At 49.2% G+C, this 16,638-nt stretch overlaps 1 protein-coding gene across 1 annotated transcript in view; it reads right to left on the reverse strand.

Moving 5' to 3' along the window:
* The window catches only part of MAMDC2 (MAM domain containing 2), a 205,021-nt gene extending 189,092 nt beyond the window's left edge, over positions 1-15,929 (reverse strand). The window contains exons 1-2 of the mRNA XM_075559075.1: positions 15,572-15,929; positions 15,155-15,268 (exon numbers count right to left, since the gene is read on the reverse strand). Coding sequence (XP_075415190.1) covers positions 15,155-15,268; positions 15,572-15,605 — 148 coding nt within the window. The 5' untranslated portion in view covers positions 15,606-15,929. The remainder of the gene's footprint in view (positions 1-15,154; positions 15,269-15,571) is intronic.
* Between the last annotated feature and the right edge of the window lie 709 nt (positions 15,930-16,638).

Genomic DNA, 16,638 nt, shown 5'->3' on the forward strand with positions numbered 1-16,638 from the left:
ACTTCCTGATAACCCAAAGGATGAAGGAAAGGGGTTCTTTAAAAATCTAAGCCATTTCCATACCCTTTTCATTGCTGAGCAGTTTTTATCTGGTGAGGAGCTGAACTTGTCGGGAGGCTTGTAGGGACCTAGCCATGGCAATTTAGCTGTACATTTTCAGTGGCTTTACAATTAGGCCACCCTTGTCCGCTCCCCCAAAGAAGCCTAATAGCATCCTTGACAGGCCAGGGGTCACTTGGCCATGCACACATGAACATGGCAGTCATGAAGACTTCGTAGGTCATTTAGCAACATATTCTTTAAACGGAAGATCTAAGAACTTGGTTTGTATGTGCTGGAGCTAACCCAATCGTCTTTAGAGGTCAAGACTCTTTAAAGAATAGAAAACCTGAAAACTCACTGCCATCAAGTTGATGCCGACTCATAACGACCCCCGAGGACAAGGTAGAACTGTTTCTGTGAGTTTCTGAGATGGAAACACTCGGTGGGAGTAGTATATGTGTCTGCAAAGTACATTAAATCCTTGTCCACAAGCCCAAGATGAAACAGGAAGCAGGCCTCTGGCCATTCCTAGGCATCGTTGGATGGATCTCCAACATCATTTCCCTTGTCTTATATGATATCCAGTTCAGAACCACGCGTTACACCAAACTCACTGCCATCAAGTCAATTCTGACCTATAAGAACCCTGCCAGACAGGCTAGACCTGCCCTGTGGGTTTCTGACACTGTCACTGTTCACAGGACAAAGCCTCATCTTTCTCTGACTGGTGATTCAAACTGCTGACCTTGCAGTTAGAAGCCCAACATGTAACCACTACACCTCCAGGGCTCCTCACAAACCATGTGTACACAGTGTGTATTTTTTGTTGTAGGGTTAATAAGGGGGGGGGGGAAGAGGGATCAGAAATTTTGGCAACAGATTTGAAACTCGGCTAGAAGAGACCGAGTGCTATCTATTAGGGTTACTTTGTTTTCAGTTTTCCTATACATCCAACATGAGTTTCAAAGGGCATTGCTCTTCAGCGATGATGCTTTAAAAACTAAAGGAAAAGACACGAAGATGTAACTCCCCATCGCCCCATGAGCACTGCAGAGAAAGGGCACTGTTTTCCACAAGGATGGCATGATTTCAGATGCTTACTCTGAATTTTCAAGACTTGGAGTGAAAATCCAGAGGACTGACTGCAGCTTATGCTTTAAATTTGGTTGGTGCAGGGTCAAAACACTTCAAAAGAAAACTCTCACAGTCGCCCAGATTGGCCTCCCCCACCCTATACTCCCCCCCCCCACCGCCCCCAAGGTCACAAAAATAGAAGGCGCTGCTTTAAAAAGAAAAGTTTTCAATGGAGGTTTGAGAAGTAGGTGGTTTTCGTCATGGACTATTGATAAGCGAAGGAAGCAGCTTTCCTGTGACATGGAAACATCTTAAAGTCACCTTCATTATGAGCATGGGGCCCAAATAACACTTTAGCACTTCTTGGCAGGGAAGCAAAAGTTTTTCAAATAAGGAATGGAAAGTTCTCTAAGCATCTCGCTGTTCTATATCACGCTGCTGTATAGCAGCTCTGCTGTTCTGTTAAGAGTAATAGAATGAAGAGGGACTCAAATGCTTGCCTAGTAGCGCAACCAGCTTGCCGAAACACACTTAGCTGTGTGTTGCTTTTTAAAAGAATCCTTCGCGGTAGGAATCGATGCATTTGAAGTGGAGAAGTATTCCTTAAGACTGCCAAAGCATTTTAGGGCAAGCTGTCAATTTCCGCTGACACAAGATTATGCTGAACACCAAGGCGGGAATAGGTCTCCTCTTCAAAGGGCTTCAAGAGCACCCTTTAATCTGTTATGGGGGAAAATATAAGTAAAAGCATGCTTCCCTTTGGCTGTTTGAGAGTGCACTCTGCATGCACCGTACGGCAGGGCAGGCACCCTACTTGGAGAATGCACAAAAAGCCAAACTCACTGCTATCAAGTTGGGGTCAACTCATAGTGACCATGCGACCCTATGCTGCCAGGGCTCCGATTGGAGAAGAGCCCTAGAAAATACAAGGGAGGCGATTGCAATGTTGGGGCCTCAGACACATAGTGCAGAAGTCCTTCTGTCCGCTACCCCGGTTGCTGCCTAGCCCATAGGAACCCCTGAACAAAAGGAAACTCTGCCCAGTCTTGCACCCCATGCCCGTCAGTGGTCATTTGGACGGCTGTGATCTGTAGGGTCATGACTGGTGACTTTTCAGAAGATCAGCGGGTCTTTCTTCCTAGTCCAGCTTCGTCTGGAAGCTCCACTGAAACCTGTTCAGGGTCACAACAAGCCAGCTCCACTGACAGGTGCGTGGTGCTGCACACGAGAAGCGCTGGCTACCATCAGACCAGCGTCTCCCCCTTGGAAGGAGAGCCTTCTACCATTGAGTCATCACTGCCGCCCACGGTCCTGAGAACAGCAAACACGTTGCGGGTCTGCCTGCCTTTGAGTTGCCTTCAGTACGAACAAAGGCATCATTCTGTTCACGCTGGTGGGAGGCAGCCCCAAGCCAAGTGAAGTTCACAGTCTTTGGAGCCAGGTGTCCTTGAAGTGCCATCCAGACTCTCCCACTCGCTCACTCTGCTGCCTGTGGGCACCTTATCTCAATCCCTGACTCCCACCCTTCCTCATGCTTAAAATGCTCACAATAACCAGCCATAGGGTCGTTGTGGAGATGAAAGATGATGGCAATACATGTGGCTTCAAATGCTATTAAACGCCACCCACAGATCACAGACCCTTCTCATCCTTCGACTTACTGAGGGTAAAAAACCAACCAAATAAACGAATACGCTATGCCATTTTGTATGGGTAACAATGCTTACCCATCTTTTATGGGTAAAACACTAGCCGGTCTCGCTTATGAAAGATTTGGCTTTGTTTTAAATGAGCAAGGTCTGGGTTACATCATAATGACTACAGATTCAGCTCAACTGCCTACATCCATTGCCTTTACAATACAATGAAATTGTATTTGAAGGTTGACCTTCAAATGCCCTTGATCCACTCAGTAAAGGGCTCTTAGGTCACAGGGGTCCAAGAGCTTCTCAGGTTCCCTGAGCTTCTGAAAGGTTGGCCAGTGGACAGTTTGAGCTTGTGGCAAGCTGCCTTCTGCGCTCCCCCCAACCCACCCTCCCCAGCCCCAGCCCCGGGCAGGATCTATTTTTTTACGGTTTCTTCCTCTCACCCCCTACGCAAACACGTTCACCCCTCCCTAAAACAAAGACACTTTCATTTCACATTTCTTTGTAGGTATCACTGAATTCCTTTATGTTCTCATTTCTTGGCTGAGAAGTCTTGAAGAACTATCTACTCTTTCCATTCTTCTTTCTATGCAGGGGATTCTGGTTCTGCCTTCATTGTGCCAAAGAAAGGGCCCTCCTTCAAGCACCCAGGACCTCCTTGTTGTCCATACCAACAGGCATATCATACTGTACCATCCATCTGTGTGGATCACATCTCTTTTCTGGAAGCTTCTTATGCCTTTGGCTACTGCAACTCGGCACTTTCTTAATTCTTCTGATACAGGTCTGTATCCGTCTGTTTCTCTCATGCACCCACTTCCTGTTTACGCCCAATCTTTCCATGGGAGTTCAAGGCTCTGTCTCCCACCTCCTTCTCCGATCACTGCTGGTACTCTTCGTGTGTGATCTCCTTTCTGCTCACTGTGTTGTTGCTGAAGGTTCCCTCAGACATAGCCCTGCCAGCTAGCACCTGACCTTTAGAGCCTCAAGTCAGAGGCCTGCTGGACACTACCACCTGGATGATTCCCCAGCAACTCAGAGTTAAATACATCTTCTACTCCAAACATGGTGTTGCTCCCTAAAATCCTCTCGTCTGTGGTAACCCAACCAACCAGGTGCCAAAATTAGAGGTTTTGATGTCATGGCTTCTGTTTCCCTCCCATCCAATGAACCAGGCAGGTATACCAGTGACATTCCTGACTGTGGCATTTTAAGGAGCCCTGGTGGTGCTATGAACTAGGCACTGAGATTCAAACAGCAGAGTCATGTGCCACACTCAGGGAGAAAGAGGAGGCTCCCTGCTCCTCTTTAGACTCAAGTCTCTTCAACAATATGGGGCAATTCTACTCTGTCCTAAAGGTCAGCAGTTTAAAATCACCTCTGTGGGAGAAAGCCAGAGCTTTCTATCCCTGTGCAGAGTCACAGCCTCAAAAACTCACCGGGGCAGTTGTGGGTTGGAATCAACACCGACTCAATGGCAGTGAGTTTGGTTTGTGTGGTTAATTTTTTAATGGTACCTTGATAGGTCCCACGGATGTCTCACACCTGCATTATTGAACAGTTTCCAAGAACTAGTTCGAAGACTGATCATTCTTTGCAAAATAAATGCTTTTGAGATCCAGCAGTGTCACCCTCACGGTTGCTTGGCGATTGCTTGTGATGGCAGAGCATCAAGGGAATCGGACAGGCCTGATGCGCAAGTAATCCAGGGTCTATTTATCTGTGTGCAGGTCAGCGACGAGCGGGGTCAAGAAATGGCAAGCTGTGATTCTGCTCCACTGTTGTATTTGGGAAAAAGAACTTAAGCCTCCACAGGCTTTGAAGTCCTCTGCCAGGAAGGGTTAGCAAGCCCAACCCAAAGTTTAAAGGGGCTTTTCTCTCCTTTCCCCTGCCTTTTCTATCAAGTTCAACAAGGAATTCAGAAGCTAATTAAATTTAAAACTGTTTGTGTGAATGTACAGAAAAGCAAGGATATTACTTTGAGGGCCTAAGGTGTGCCTGACGAAGGTGTCCCGCGGTATTTCCAATCGTCTTATAAACACATGTGAGCGATGGGCATTGAATAAGGAAGACTGAAGGAGAATAGGAAGACTGTTGAAAGTGCCATGAACTGCCCACAGAACAAACACATCTGTCTGGGAAGCAGTCCAGCCAGAGTGCGCCTTAGAGGCCAGGAGGACGAGACTTCATCTCGTGTACTTTGGACACGTTGCCAGGAGGGACCGGTCCCAGGAGAAGGACCGCGTGCTTGGGAGAGCAGTGGGGCAGGGAAAGAGTGGAGGCCCTCCATCAGATGGATTGACACAGCGGCTACTGCCGGGGGCTGGCATGTAAGAACACTTGCGAGATAGTACAGGACAGGGCAGTGTTTTGCTCTGTTGCACATAGCGCTGATTGAGTGGGAACCGAGTGGATGGCACAACCCCCACCCCCCAACAGCCACCAACATGCCAACGGCGGAGAGGAGGCTGTGACTCCGGTTCCGCTGAGGTGGACGGGTGGAGCTACCAATAAGGAGCTGTTCACACGGCTTATAAAGTGGAAAGCGAGGAGAAGCATGGACAGTGAGGGAAAGGAGAGGCTCGTTTCACCTGGGAAAACCAGGGAAGGGCATTAGAAGGAGCTGGGTCTGAAACATGGCTGGGAATTGAACAGGATCAGCAGGGGCAGGGCAATAAAATACAGGACAACCCAGATGCAGACAACAGCAGCAATTGAGGGAGAAGACAGGGCAGGAAAGGGCCAGCTTTCGTGAACAGCACATTAGGAACTGGAAAAATCAGAAAGATAGTTCAGGGCTAATCACAAAGGGTTCCGAATGCCAAGCTAGGTGTTTTTCGCTTTATCATATGGTAAGGTGACCAGATTTTAACATTGGTAAAGCAGGACACCATTAATAAAACTCATATCCTGGTGAAATAGCCACATGGCAGCCGAAAACCGTATACCCTAGCTTGTCGTTCATTCTTTCCAAAAACTGGGACTTTTTAAAAATGCCACGGGACATGGGAAAAATTGTTAAAAAATCAGGACTGTCCCGCCAAAAGCGGGACGTCTGGTCACCTTATCCTATGGGCAACTCTTGTGAAAGGATTTTTAAAAGGGGCATGCCTTTTTTCTTCCATCTGATGGGTGCAAGCGTGTTTGGCTGTCACCTAATGCATGTCCTCCACCCTGGCTGCACCCTAGAATCAATCAAACCGTGTGTGTGTGTGTGTGTGTGTGTGTGTGTGTGTATGTGTGTGTGAGATACACACTCCATTTAAACCCATTGCCATGGAATCAATTCCAGCTCATACTGGCCCTGTGGGACGGGATTGAACTGTGCCTGTGAGTTTCGAGGTTGCAAATCACTAAAGGAGTACAAATCCTCCTCTTTCTCTTTCTCCCGGGAAGCAGCTACTGGTTTCAAATTGCTGACCTTGCAATTAGCAGCCCGATGAGTAACCCACCCTGCCGCCAGGGCTGATTGACACATACAGATCCATATATACATATACATACACACCACACACACACACACACACACACACACACACACACATGCATAAAAAGAAGTTTCCAAAAGTTCATGGAAAAATCCTGATACCTTTTGGTTCTATTTTTCCATCAACTTTTTGAACTCCTCCATGCATATTATATGTAGTTCAAGCACTCCTAGAACCCAGGAGTCCTGAGTGTATAAATCACTTATTTGGATTCAGCAGACTATGACTGACATATGAAAAACAGGCGGAGGGGGGGAAGAGGGAGGGAATAGTAAACACCAGGGTCAACCAGGCAGGATGCTCATGACCAATCTGACAATTTGCTGGCTCAGTTCACTGAGAGGACCATCAGCCCAGCATCATCAGTGGGTGTCACCCACCCTCTCAAAAAAAAAATCAAATATCCTTGAAGCAAAGAGAAAGTGGGGCTGCCGAGGGACAGAATCAAGAGGGTACATGCAAACTACACCCCAGGGTGCAAGGCACAGAACACCGTCCCTGGAGGATGAGATCTGAGGCCAGCCATCAAAGGTTTCCCCCCTCACACAATGAGACCATGGAGTACAGAAATGTCCTCAAAATCGCCGGGCACTTTGGTGGGGACCATGCCAAAAGCTGGGTAGCAACTCCCATTTCAGAAGGGGTGGGGACCCAACCTGAGTATTGAGGAAGGAAGTTGGCCAGACAGTGCCTACTTCTAGAGAGGTGAGTTAAGGCAAGGCGGAACAGCCAGGCATGGCCTATCCAGGCAGGCTAAGTCCCAAATAGATGGAGACCTGGCAAGAGGACTCAGGAGCTCAGACTAACAGAGGCGTCAAGGATCAGAGATTTACTCCAAAGTTGGAGAGATGGGGGATTAGCTTGGGTATTGGTCCCATAGGACTCCGTGGGTAGTGCTGGGCTGCTAACCAAAAGGCTGCAGGCTGAAGTCTAGCCAGAGACACCTTGGGAGAAAGGGCTGGCAATCTACTGAAAAACTAGCCATTGTCGACCTTATAGAGCACAGTTCTGCTCTGACACATAAGGTGGCCCTGAAGTTGACTTGACTGGACAGCAATGGCTTTGTGAGAGGAGGCAGGGGAGGATGCACCATGACATTGACAGGGACTGCCAGAAGTTCGGGCCAGGTTCAGCAGAGAACATGGAACAAGAGGAACATTGCTGATGTCAGATGGATCTTGGCTCAAAGCACAGTATACTAGAAAAAATGTTTCCTTGTGTTTCATTGACTGTGTGGACCATAATCAACTGTGGCTAACCTTGAGAAGAATGGGAATTCCGGAACACTTCAATGTGCTCATTTGGAACTGGTGCATGGATGAAGAAGCAGTTGCATGAACAGAACAAGGGAATACGTTAGGGTTTAAAATCTGGAAAAGTGTACATCAGGGTAGTACCATCTCATCATACGTGTTCAATCTATAAGCTGGGCAAATGATCAGAGAAGCTTGATTGTACGAAGAGCAGGGCAGCATCAGGATGGGAGGAAGGCCTATTAACTGCCTGTAGTGTGCTGATGACACAACTTTGCTTGCTGAAAGTGAGGAGGATTTGAACCACTTGCTGATGAAGATCAAGGATTGGAGCCTTCAGTGTGGATTACAACGCAATGTCAGGAAGACCACAATCCTCACAACTGGACCAATAGGTAATATGATAAATGGAAAAAAGGTTGAAGTTGTCGAAGATTTTTTTCTTACTTGGACCCAGAATCAATGCTCCTGGAATCAGTGGTCAAGAGATCAGAAGGTATATTTTATGAGGTAAATCTGCACAAGATCTCTTTAGTGTATTGAAGGGTGTTCCTTTGAGGACTACAGTGTGCCTGACCCAAGCCACGGTATTGTCCACTGCATCATCTGCATGTGAAGGTTGGACATTGAATACGAAGACAGTAGAATAGATGCATCTGAATTGTGATGCTGGAGAGGAATAATGAAAAAACCATGGGCGGCTAAAAGGATGAACGAATCTGGATTGGAAGAAGTACAGCCTGACTGCTCCTTAGAGGCAAGGATGGAAGGACTTTATTTTACATACTTTGGACATCTTATCAGGAATATGACAAGCATATCTCAGGAGTATGTAAGCATATCTCAGTGCTAGCAGGGGTCTTTACACGGCTGCTTCAGCACCCAGAACTGCATCGGAGTAGGTCCATGTGGCTTCTCCTTGGGGATCTCTTGCAGGAGGTGAGCCTTGCCAGCTGAAGCAGGGAACTGGCTAAGGCAGCTGCACCCTGGTCCGACCATCACAAAGCAAGAGACCCCCGATAACTCAAAAGGCTAGGCTCATGGAGCCATTTATCTCTCTGCCTTTCAATGAATCCCACATGTGTTTATCAGCCAGGTTGGCACAATAAACTTTAACTATATCAGAAGCCAAGATAAAGAAAGGTTAAATAAATTGTCCAAGACCACACTGGTTGAAAGGGCACAGCCTGGATTCTAATTCAAGCTGCCCATCTCAACCACCACAACGAAGCTGTTTCTCACCTAAAGTGAATAACTGTCTTTGATAGGAGCTGAATGAACTAGTAGCACCCAGAAATGGGCATGTGATAGTTTTCCTAATCCATTCATTCAACAAGAATTTCTTGAACCCCTGATAAGTGCCAGGACCATTCCTATAGGCTAAAGCTTATAGGCGTGTAGGACTCCCTACAGAGTGAGTAAAAACTGCTCAATCCCAAATTAAAACCCAACCACAATCAAACCCACTCCCATTGAGTTGATTCTGACTCACAATGACCCTCTCCAGGCTTTCTGCAAGTTTGTGCATCTTTTCTGGGGCTGGCAGTCTTGCAGCTAGCAACCCAGCTCCCCCCAGGATCTACAAGGGCAATGTCATGTGGATTTGGTAGGACAGCAGCACCGCACCTTTGAAGCCCATGTCCTTCCACGTGCCTCTGTTGAAAAGTTTCCGACAGACAATTCAGTCTAGCCAGGACAAGAAAGCCCCAGAGGCCAGCACAACCCAGAGGGAACAGAACAGTGAGCTGTTAAAAGGCATTGGCCTAGTCCACTTACAAAATACCTTGTGGGGGGAAGGCCCTAATGACCACACAGCTGTGGATCGGTTGTCAGGTGAGCTATTGAAGGGCCCCCTTGCTGTTTGCGACTCCTAGTGGTTTCAAGAGAACGAAACATTGCTGCCCCATCCTTTGCCTCCTTTTCAGTGGCCCTTCACTTTGCCAAATCTGATGGCCTTTGCCAGGGGCTGGTCTCTTCTGACAACGTGTCCAAAGCACTTGAGGTGCAGTCTGACCATCCTTACTTCCGAGGAGTCTTCTGGCTATAATTCTTCCAAGACAGACTCGTCTGTCCTTTGGCAGTCCCTCTGTACTTCCAGTAGTCCTGGGCAGCACCAGCATGCAAATGCATCGATTCTTCTTCAGACTTCCTTTTCATTGTGCAATTTTCACATCCAGAGAAGGTGACTGAAAATGTCATGGCTTGGGTCAGGCGCACGTTAGTCCTCAGCGACATCTGATCTCTCACACTTTAAAGAGCTCTGTGCAGCAGATTTGTCTGATCCAATATGTGAATTATTTGGGTTAACATGTGATATACCAATGAAGCGACAATGCTGGAACCAAATGGAAAGCAAAGGAGATGAAGTTCTGCCCCAGGACAGCCACTGATGCGCCCAGTAACCGGTTGCAAGTCTCAGTGTGCAGATCCACACCATGGGGGAGAGTACACTGCATGATCCCAAAAAGGCCTAAGACCTCGCTCGGCTCCTAGTTCTGAACCAACCTTGACCTCAGGCCTGACTTCTAATGGTCATCCTGAACCAGACAGCAGTGGTAGCCAGAGCAGCACCAGGAATGCCACACAATCCTGCAGAAACGACAAGCCAAATGATTGGAGTCAACAGTGTCTCATAGACACACCAAGCTTGTGCTGAGTGCCAGCCTCACCAGACTTGAGAGTGGCATTTTTACACAGCAAGCTCTAAGACACCAAGAAACAAAGGTAACATCGAACCAAAAGGCGGGGCCAGATGGCTAGCTGCAGCTGGGCCTGGAGAAATATTAGTCAGATTTTCACTGTTAATAATAACTGGCACATGACTGAGTGCAGAACTGAAACTCACAAGGCTCAGTAACTGAGAGTGTCCTTAAAAGAGAAAGATCAAGTTCAGATGAAGAAAGAGATACACATAGAAGCATAGGCTTACAGGTGAATAAGGTACCTTCCTCCACACACCTCCCACTCCTTGGCCATGGCTGGATTCAAGGACTCATCCACTATCTTGGATTCCAAGGCTGACCAGTCATTCCCATAGGAGGCAGTTTCTCAATCCTTTCCCCCCACAGATGGTAGAAAACACCATCTCTTTGAATGCCCTTTTGTATGACCAACTCTTTGCCTTGACATACAGCCGTTGAGTCAATGCTGACGTAGAGACCTTATAGGAACAGCTGGTGGTTTCTAACTGTTGACCTTGCAGTTAGCAGCAGCTCCTTGGGAGAAAGCCAAGGTTCCACCCCCGTGAACAGTTACCGTCTCAGAAACCCACAAGGACCGTTCTACCTTGTCCTACAGGGTTGTTAAGATTCAGAATTGACTCGATGGCAGTGAGTTTGCTTCCCTAGGCAGTGAGGGTCATTTCCCTGGCCACCTTCCTCTTCAGTTTGCTTCGTGTTTAAACGTCTAACTTAGTGCGAGGATTCTGCCTTCTTGTAGGCCCTTTCCTCCTCTTGGTGTTTCAAACCACATCCTCAAGAGAGGTGGACGATAGGTGTCAAAGCACAAAGTCCAGACACCGAGAGCAAGATCAAAAGCTCTTCTGACGACTCATCTGTATTGCGAACAGTCCCACAGCTAGACCATCTGCACGGTCGCCAGGAATTCTCAGTCAAACGGTTTCTGCTCCCACGCCTGCAGGTGGGTAAGAGGTGGGGGAACAGGTAGGGAATTGGAACAATCCAACAGCTAGTGGAACAATGAATTTCAGTTAGGAGCTTTGTTCAATGAGGTACCGATCTTCCTTGAATTGTGAATGGATAAAGAGGTTGGTTTGTTGTGGTTGTTGAAAAATTCGTTAAATGACTTCATAAAGAAGATTTTGTATAGAATAAAACAGACCTCCACCCCCTCTTTTCTGGATTTAATTCAGACCTAAAACTCTGATGTGAGCTCAAATTTGAGACAGAAAGGAGCTCACTTTCCTGAACAAATTAGTGAGAGTGGCGATACTGGGAGGGTAAAGGGAGGGTGGGGTAGAAAGGAGGATCGGATTACAGGGATTTACATATAACCTCCTCTGTGGGGGATGGACAACAGAAAAGTGGGTGAAGGGAGACGTCAGACAGTGTAAGATATGACGAAATAATAATTTATAAATTATCAAGGGTTCATGAGGGAGGGAAGAGCGGGGAGGGAGAGGGAAAAAATGAGGTACTGATGCCAGGGGCATAAGTGGAGAGCAAATGTTTTGAGAATGATGAGGGTAACAAATGTGCAAATGTGCTTTATACAGTTGATGTATATATGGATTGTGGTAAGAGTTGTATGAGCCCCCAATAAGATGATTTTAAAAAAAGAAGAATATTCTGCATCAAGCAAAGAGGTAAGACTGTAGCCCAGGTCACAGAATAACTTGTTTAAACACCCCAAACCAAATTCTCTGCTGTGGAGTCGATGCCAACTCATAGCGACCCTACAGGACAGGAGAGAGCTGCCCCAGTGAGTTTCCGAGACACTGTCTCTTTAGGGAATGGTTTCAAAGTGCTGATTTAAGGTTAGCAGCCCATTGTGTAACCAATACACCACCAGGGCTTCTGAAGAACTCGTTTGGCGTTTGTTAAATGGGTACTGAATCTGCGGTATAAACCTTCATCAGACACATGACTTAAAGGTTAGACATTTTTAGAAAGCAGAGGGAATTTAGGGAAACAAGAGAAACCATTTATAACAAGATAATACAACAAGGGAGACCCTGTCACAAGGTGGGGGGTGACCCTGTCACAAGGTGGGGGGACCCTGTCACAAGGTGGGGGGACCCTGTCACAAGGTGGGGGGGAACCCTGTCACAAGGTGGGGGGGGGACCCTGTCACAAGTAATCATTCTCCGGGGCGCCTCCGTGGTGGTCCATGACCCAAACCAGCCCACTGCCGTCGGAATGTACCTATTCCCTGCCTAGTAGAGATACAGCATATTTTAAAAGGCCCTTCATGACCATGAACTTGAGACAATGGGATTGTAATCTGAGATGTTTGGTGGCTTGGGACTCTAAAGAAGCCAAAGGAATGGACCTCAAATACAATTCTGAGCAGCTGGGGAGATATTTTGAGATGAGGGGATTTCTGAAACTACCCGCTGACATATTCTCCTGTCATGAAATCTGTCTCTTGATGATTCATGTTCCTCCTTAAACTGCTTCTCTGGCATCAGCATGGCTCGCACCACTGTACTTGGCTCCTACTAACCACGGGCAAAGAGAAAGGTCCATTTTGGCTTCCAATACTTGTGGGCAGAAGTATCGGAAACCCACAACTTTTGATAGTGGATCCAAGACACAGAGGCAGACAGAGCCCATTTCAAAGCAGTTCTGCAGCAAGGCGAAGTGCCTTTGCGGAGAGGCCAGGGGACGGCTTTTCAAATTTCAGCCCCTTTTATTATCTCTCTGTTGTTTACCAACCCAGAAACTGGTTTGGAATGGAAATGTTGAGTGACGGCTTCTCAGCCGTCCACCGCAGCAGCTGGCACACACCTACCCCAAGGACGGGTATGTCCCGGTTCCGGCCTTTGAAGCCCTAGACCTTGCAGCCCTGACCTGGACTGCTCAGAGGGGGATGAATTACCGTCTACAACCAAGCCAGTAGTCTCAGCCCTGAGCCAGAAAGCAGCGGCTGTTAGAAATCAGAATGAAAGCAGGAAGGGAAGGAACAGGGCCGGCATTATATTAGTAAACCTGATCACCTTTTCCTGCCAGCACCTTCCAGTTCTCCCGGAGGGCGGCCCGTTTAACGGCCACTCGGGTGCAGAGGTGCCAGCTCGGCAGAGAGCCCTCCCCATGGTCCTGAGAGGCCCTGTGCTTAGTCACGGGTGGCACGCCCATGGTCCCAAAGGTGGACTGTGAGGTTGGGGGGGGGGGGGGCGGAGACAAGGTTCTTGACTTAAGGAGCAATCCTGATTTTCATTTCTTCAGCCTAGGAGAGGCCACTGAAGCACCCGGGGCTCCAAATTTAAGAAAACATTCACTGTCCTTAGCCTCCTTTACCTAGTTTCAGTCCTGCTTATAGCCCCCAGCGTGTGTGTGTGCGTGCGTGCGCGTGCATGTGCGTGTGCGTGTGTGTGTAAAACACACTGTGGAGCTGAGACAAAACACTGGGATTCCCAGGAGTAAAACTGAGTGTCCTTGGGCAGGAGGCTGGTTTACAGCATAGAGTTTCCTTGGGGGCATTTATCAGCGCTAAAGGAGCTTTGTTACACTTGCCAGAGAACGGGAAAGGCCAAGGGTCACATGACTGACAGATCAAGGACCAGAGAGAGAGGTGCCTTCCGGCATGGCTGAGAATAAGCACTGCATCCTTAATATTTTCTAATCCTGACTTGTAGTAGCCTGTGCCCTTCCCCAGCAAGACCCCCTTATCCTGAGTGTTGTCTTCGAGTTCCATTTGGCTGTTGTAACCGATTATCAAGCACGGTAGGGAAGCAGAGCCCTGAGGGAGACGGGAGAGAAGGTTGCCGTCAGGATTGGTAAAGACGGTTGGAAGGGGATGTTGGAAGGGGAAGCCGCCTCTGACCTCTGCCTCACAGGAATCCGCCTTGGGCTGCTGCGCAATTGTAGTCTCCTAACCCTTGTGTGGCCAGAGGACGTCAGATGTGGCCCCTATGTCATTTCTCGGCTGATTGGATTTATGGTGTAGTGACTTTGAAAAGAGGACCCCTGGTGGCAAATTAGGATACATACTGGTTTGCTAACCACAAGGTCACCAGTATGACAGCACCACGCACTCCATGGCAGACAGATAAAGCTTCCTACTCCCATAAAGATTTACACTCTCGGAAATCTATAGGGCCTACTCTATCCTATAGGGTCTCTATGCATTGGAATTGACTGGGTTTGGGGTGGTGGTGGGTTGTTTTATAGTTTATTTTTAAAGGCGTCTATTTTCTAGTCTGAATGGCTGGGGCAACAAGTTTCTACATAGCCATGATACCAGGAAGAAAGAAAGGGAATAAGACAGGATACACTCGCATCTGCTGTTGGGCACTGGAGAGCTAACTTTGTCTTTTACGCTAGGTACTTCAGAAGATCCCATGGTTCCACTTTGTCTCCAGAATGCAAACTATTTGTAACAGTGAGGCAAGCGACCACCATCTACCAGCTCAGTGAGTCAGGCACAAGGTCCAAGACTCCGTTTCCTCTCTTGTCCAGCACTGGATTATAAATGAAGTCAGGCAGCCAACGTGCTGGCAGGCAAACATGGATGCCAGGTCTTAGCCCTGGAGTCCCATCGTGGGATTACACAACCCCGTTTGCAGACCTGGAAGAGTACACGCCTGTGCCACCTTCGCAGCGGACACAGATGAGCCTGGAGAAGACCGGGAAGGCTGATGGCCTCCCAGGGGGTTGTACAGCTGGCTGGTGGGTGCAATCATCAGTGAGACCTGCCTCTTCTCTCCCTTCTATTATGGGGTGCTGAAGGTGCAAACTCCCCACCAGGTGAACAAAGGATGGGTCTCCCTGCCTCCCGGGGCCATCTAGCCACCCCCCCCCCCCCCCAGGATTTGGCTAGATGATTCTAGGATAAGAGATGACTCACAAGTTCCCTGTCCCTCCTCATCCCCCACCCCCACATGGGATTTATCCCCTAGAGAGCGCGCGTGAAAAAGCCAACCAGCAAGAGAGAAAGTTCCTGTCTGGCTCTCTCCACAGAAGCCCCTTACCTTCTTCGTTTAGAATCCACGGTTGGAACGCCAACTCTGAGTCAAAGGCGCACGTGTCCTCTTCAAAGGCGCAGGACCCAGCTGGCAGGTCCAGGGCTCCAGCAAGCTGCAAGGCTGCAGGGCACAGAGCGAGTTTCAGTTCGGCCTCTGACAGGGAGTGTTTGCACCATCTGGGGCGCCCTGGGAAGTCCGGGGCTACCAGGTGAAAGTTGGTGGGGAGTGCAGATGGGGGGAGGTGGCCTAGAGATGCGCCCACCCTCTGCGCTGCACAATCACAGAAAGCAGTGAGGGTCTGCCAGGACTGGGATCACCCCGCTCAGAACCAAGTCTGGCAACTGTGTCGGCAGGGGCGGGGACGAGTCCTGAGAGTACCCCCTACCCGCACCCCCTGCGCCCCAGCATGGGCGCAGACTTTACCTTGCAACACCAGGAGGGCGCCCCTTAACATCATGGTCACAACGGCGACAGACTGCTCCGGTTCGCTGCCAGCCCGCGGGACCAGCGCCTCCTGGCAAGAGGGAGCGCGAAGGCGGGGACAGCGGGGACCCTGGAGGGAGAGGCTGGAGGCACAGCGGCCCGAGCAGCTGCCCAACTGGGCACAGAGCTGCAGGTTCCGGGACGGAGCGCGCCGCGCCAGGGGCGGCTGCAGCCTGGGGGTGTCCGGTCCGAGTGAAGCTGGGCGAGGAGGATGGGAATGGGAAGGGAGGAGGCGGCCGCACACTTTGGGACGGCTGTTGGAAGAGGAGCGGCAGGGATCTGAAGGCTTCGGGTCCAGCCCTTGGGGATCCTTGGGAGAGGCAGGCCTTCCAGGAGCCCCTCCGCTGGGCTGGGACTGGAGGCGCCCGCCCCGCCCATCCGCAGTGGGAACCCTCTTATTTCTGAGACAGCCTTCGCGCAGCTGGCCAGGGAGTCCGCAGGACTGGCCCCAATTTTAAACTTCTTCGCCCCGTAAGGAGAGCCCTAGAGGACCTCAAGGAAACTGCTGGTTGGGAGCAGCTTTTTCATCTTGGGAGTGTCAGTGTTGGTGGGACCCTTTCACCTACCCCTGAAATACCACCCCCACCTCCCCACTTTTTTTTAGCCAGTGGAATGTCTGGTATGCCTGGGGCTCAGCATTCTCAACGCCTGGGAAAGAGGCATTCATTCATTCTGCCTCTCCAAAGGGCCTTTCTAAATTGGTAGTTGGTTCTAATGTGGGAGCTAGGGATGGGGGTGGTGGGAAGGGGGTGACTTCTGGGGTCCCTTTAGCTGCCCTTTACTTTTGAGTGCTAAATGGGTCCTCAACCATATGAGTTTTTTGTGGGGGGGGCTTCTTCATCTTTATAAGTCTGCACAGCCAATGTCAATGATTGCCAAACTTTAGGGTGCATCCGGACTCCTGGAGAGCTTGAGTAAACACAAATGGTTGACCCCCCTTCACCCCCAGCTAATAGTCTCTGAGGCATTAGGTTGTGGGTAAGGGCGAGAGTCTGTCTTCCTAAAAA

Source organism: Tenrec ecaudatus, chromosome 10 (genome assembly GCF_050624435.1).
Source record: "Tenrec ecaudatus isolate mTenEca1 chromosome 10, mTenEca1.hap1, whole genome shotgun sequence".
NCBI classification, from domain to species: domain Eukaryota; kingdom Metazoa; phylum Chordata; class Mammalia; order Afrosoricida; family Tenrecidae; genus Tenrec; species Tenrec ecaudatus.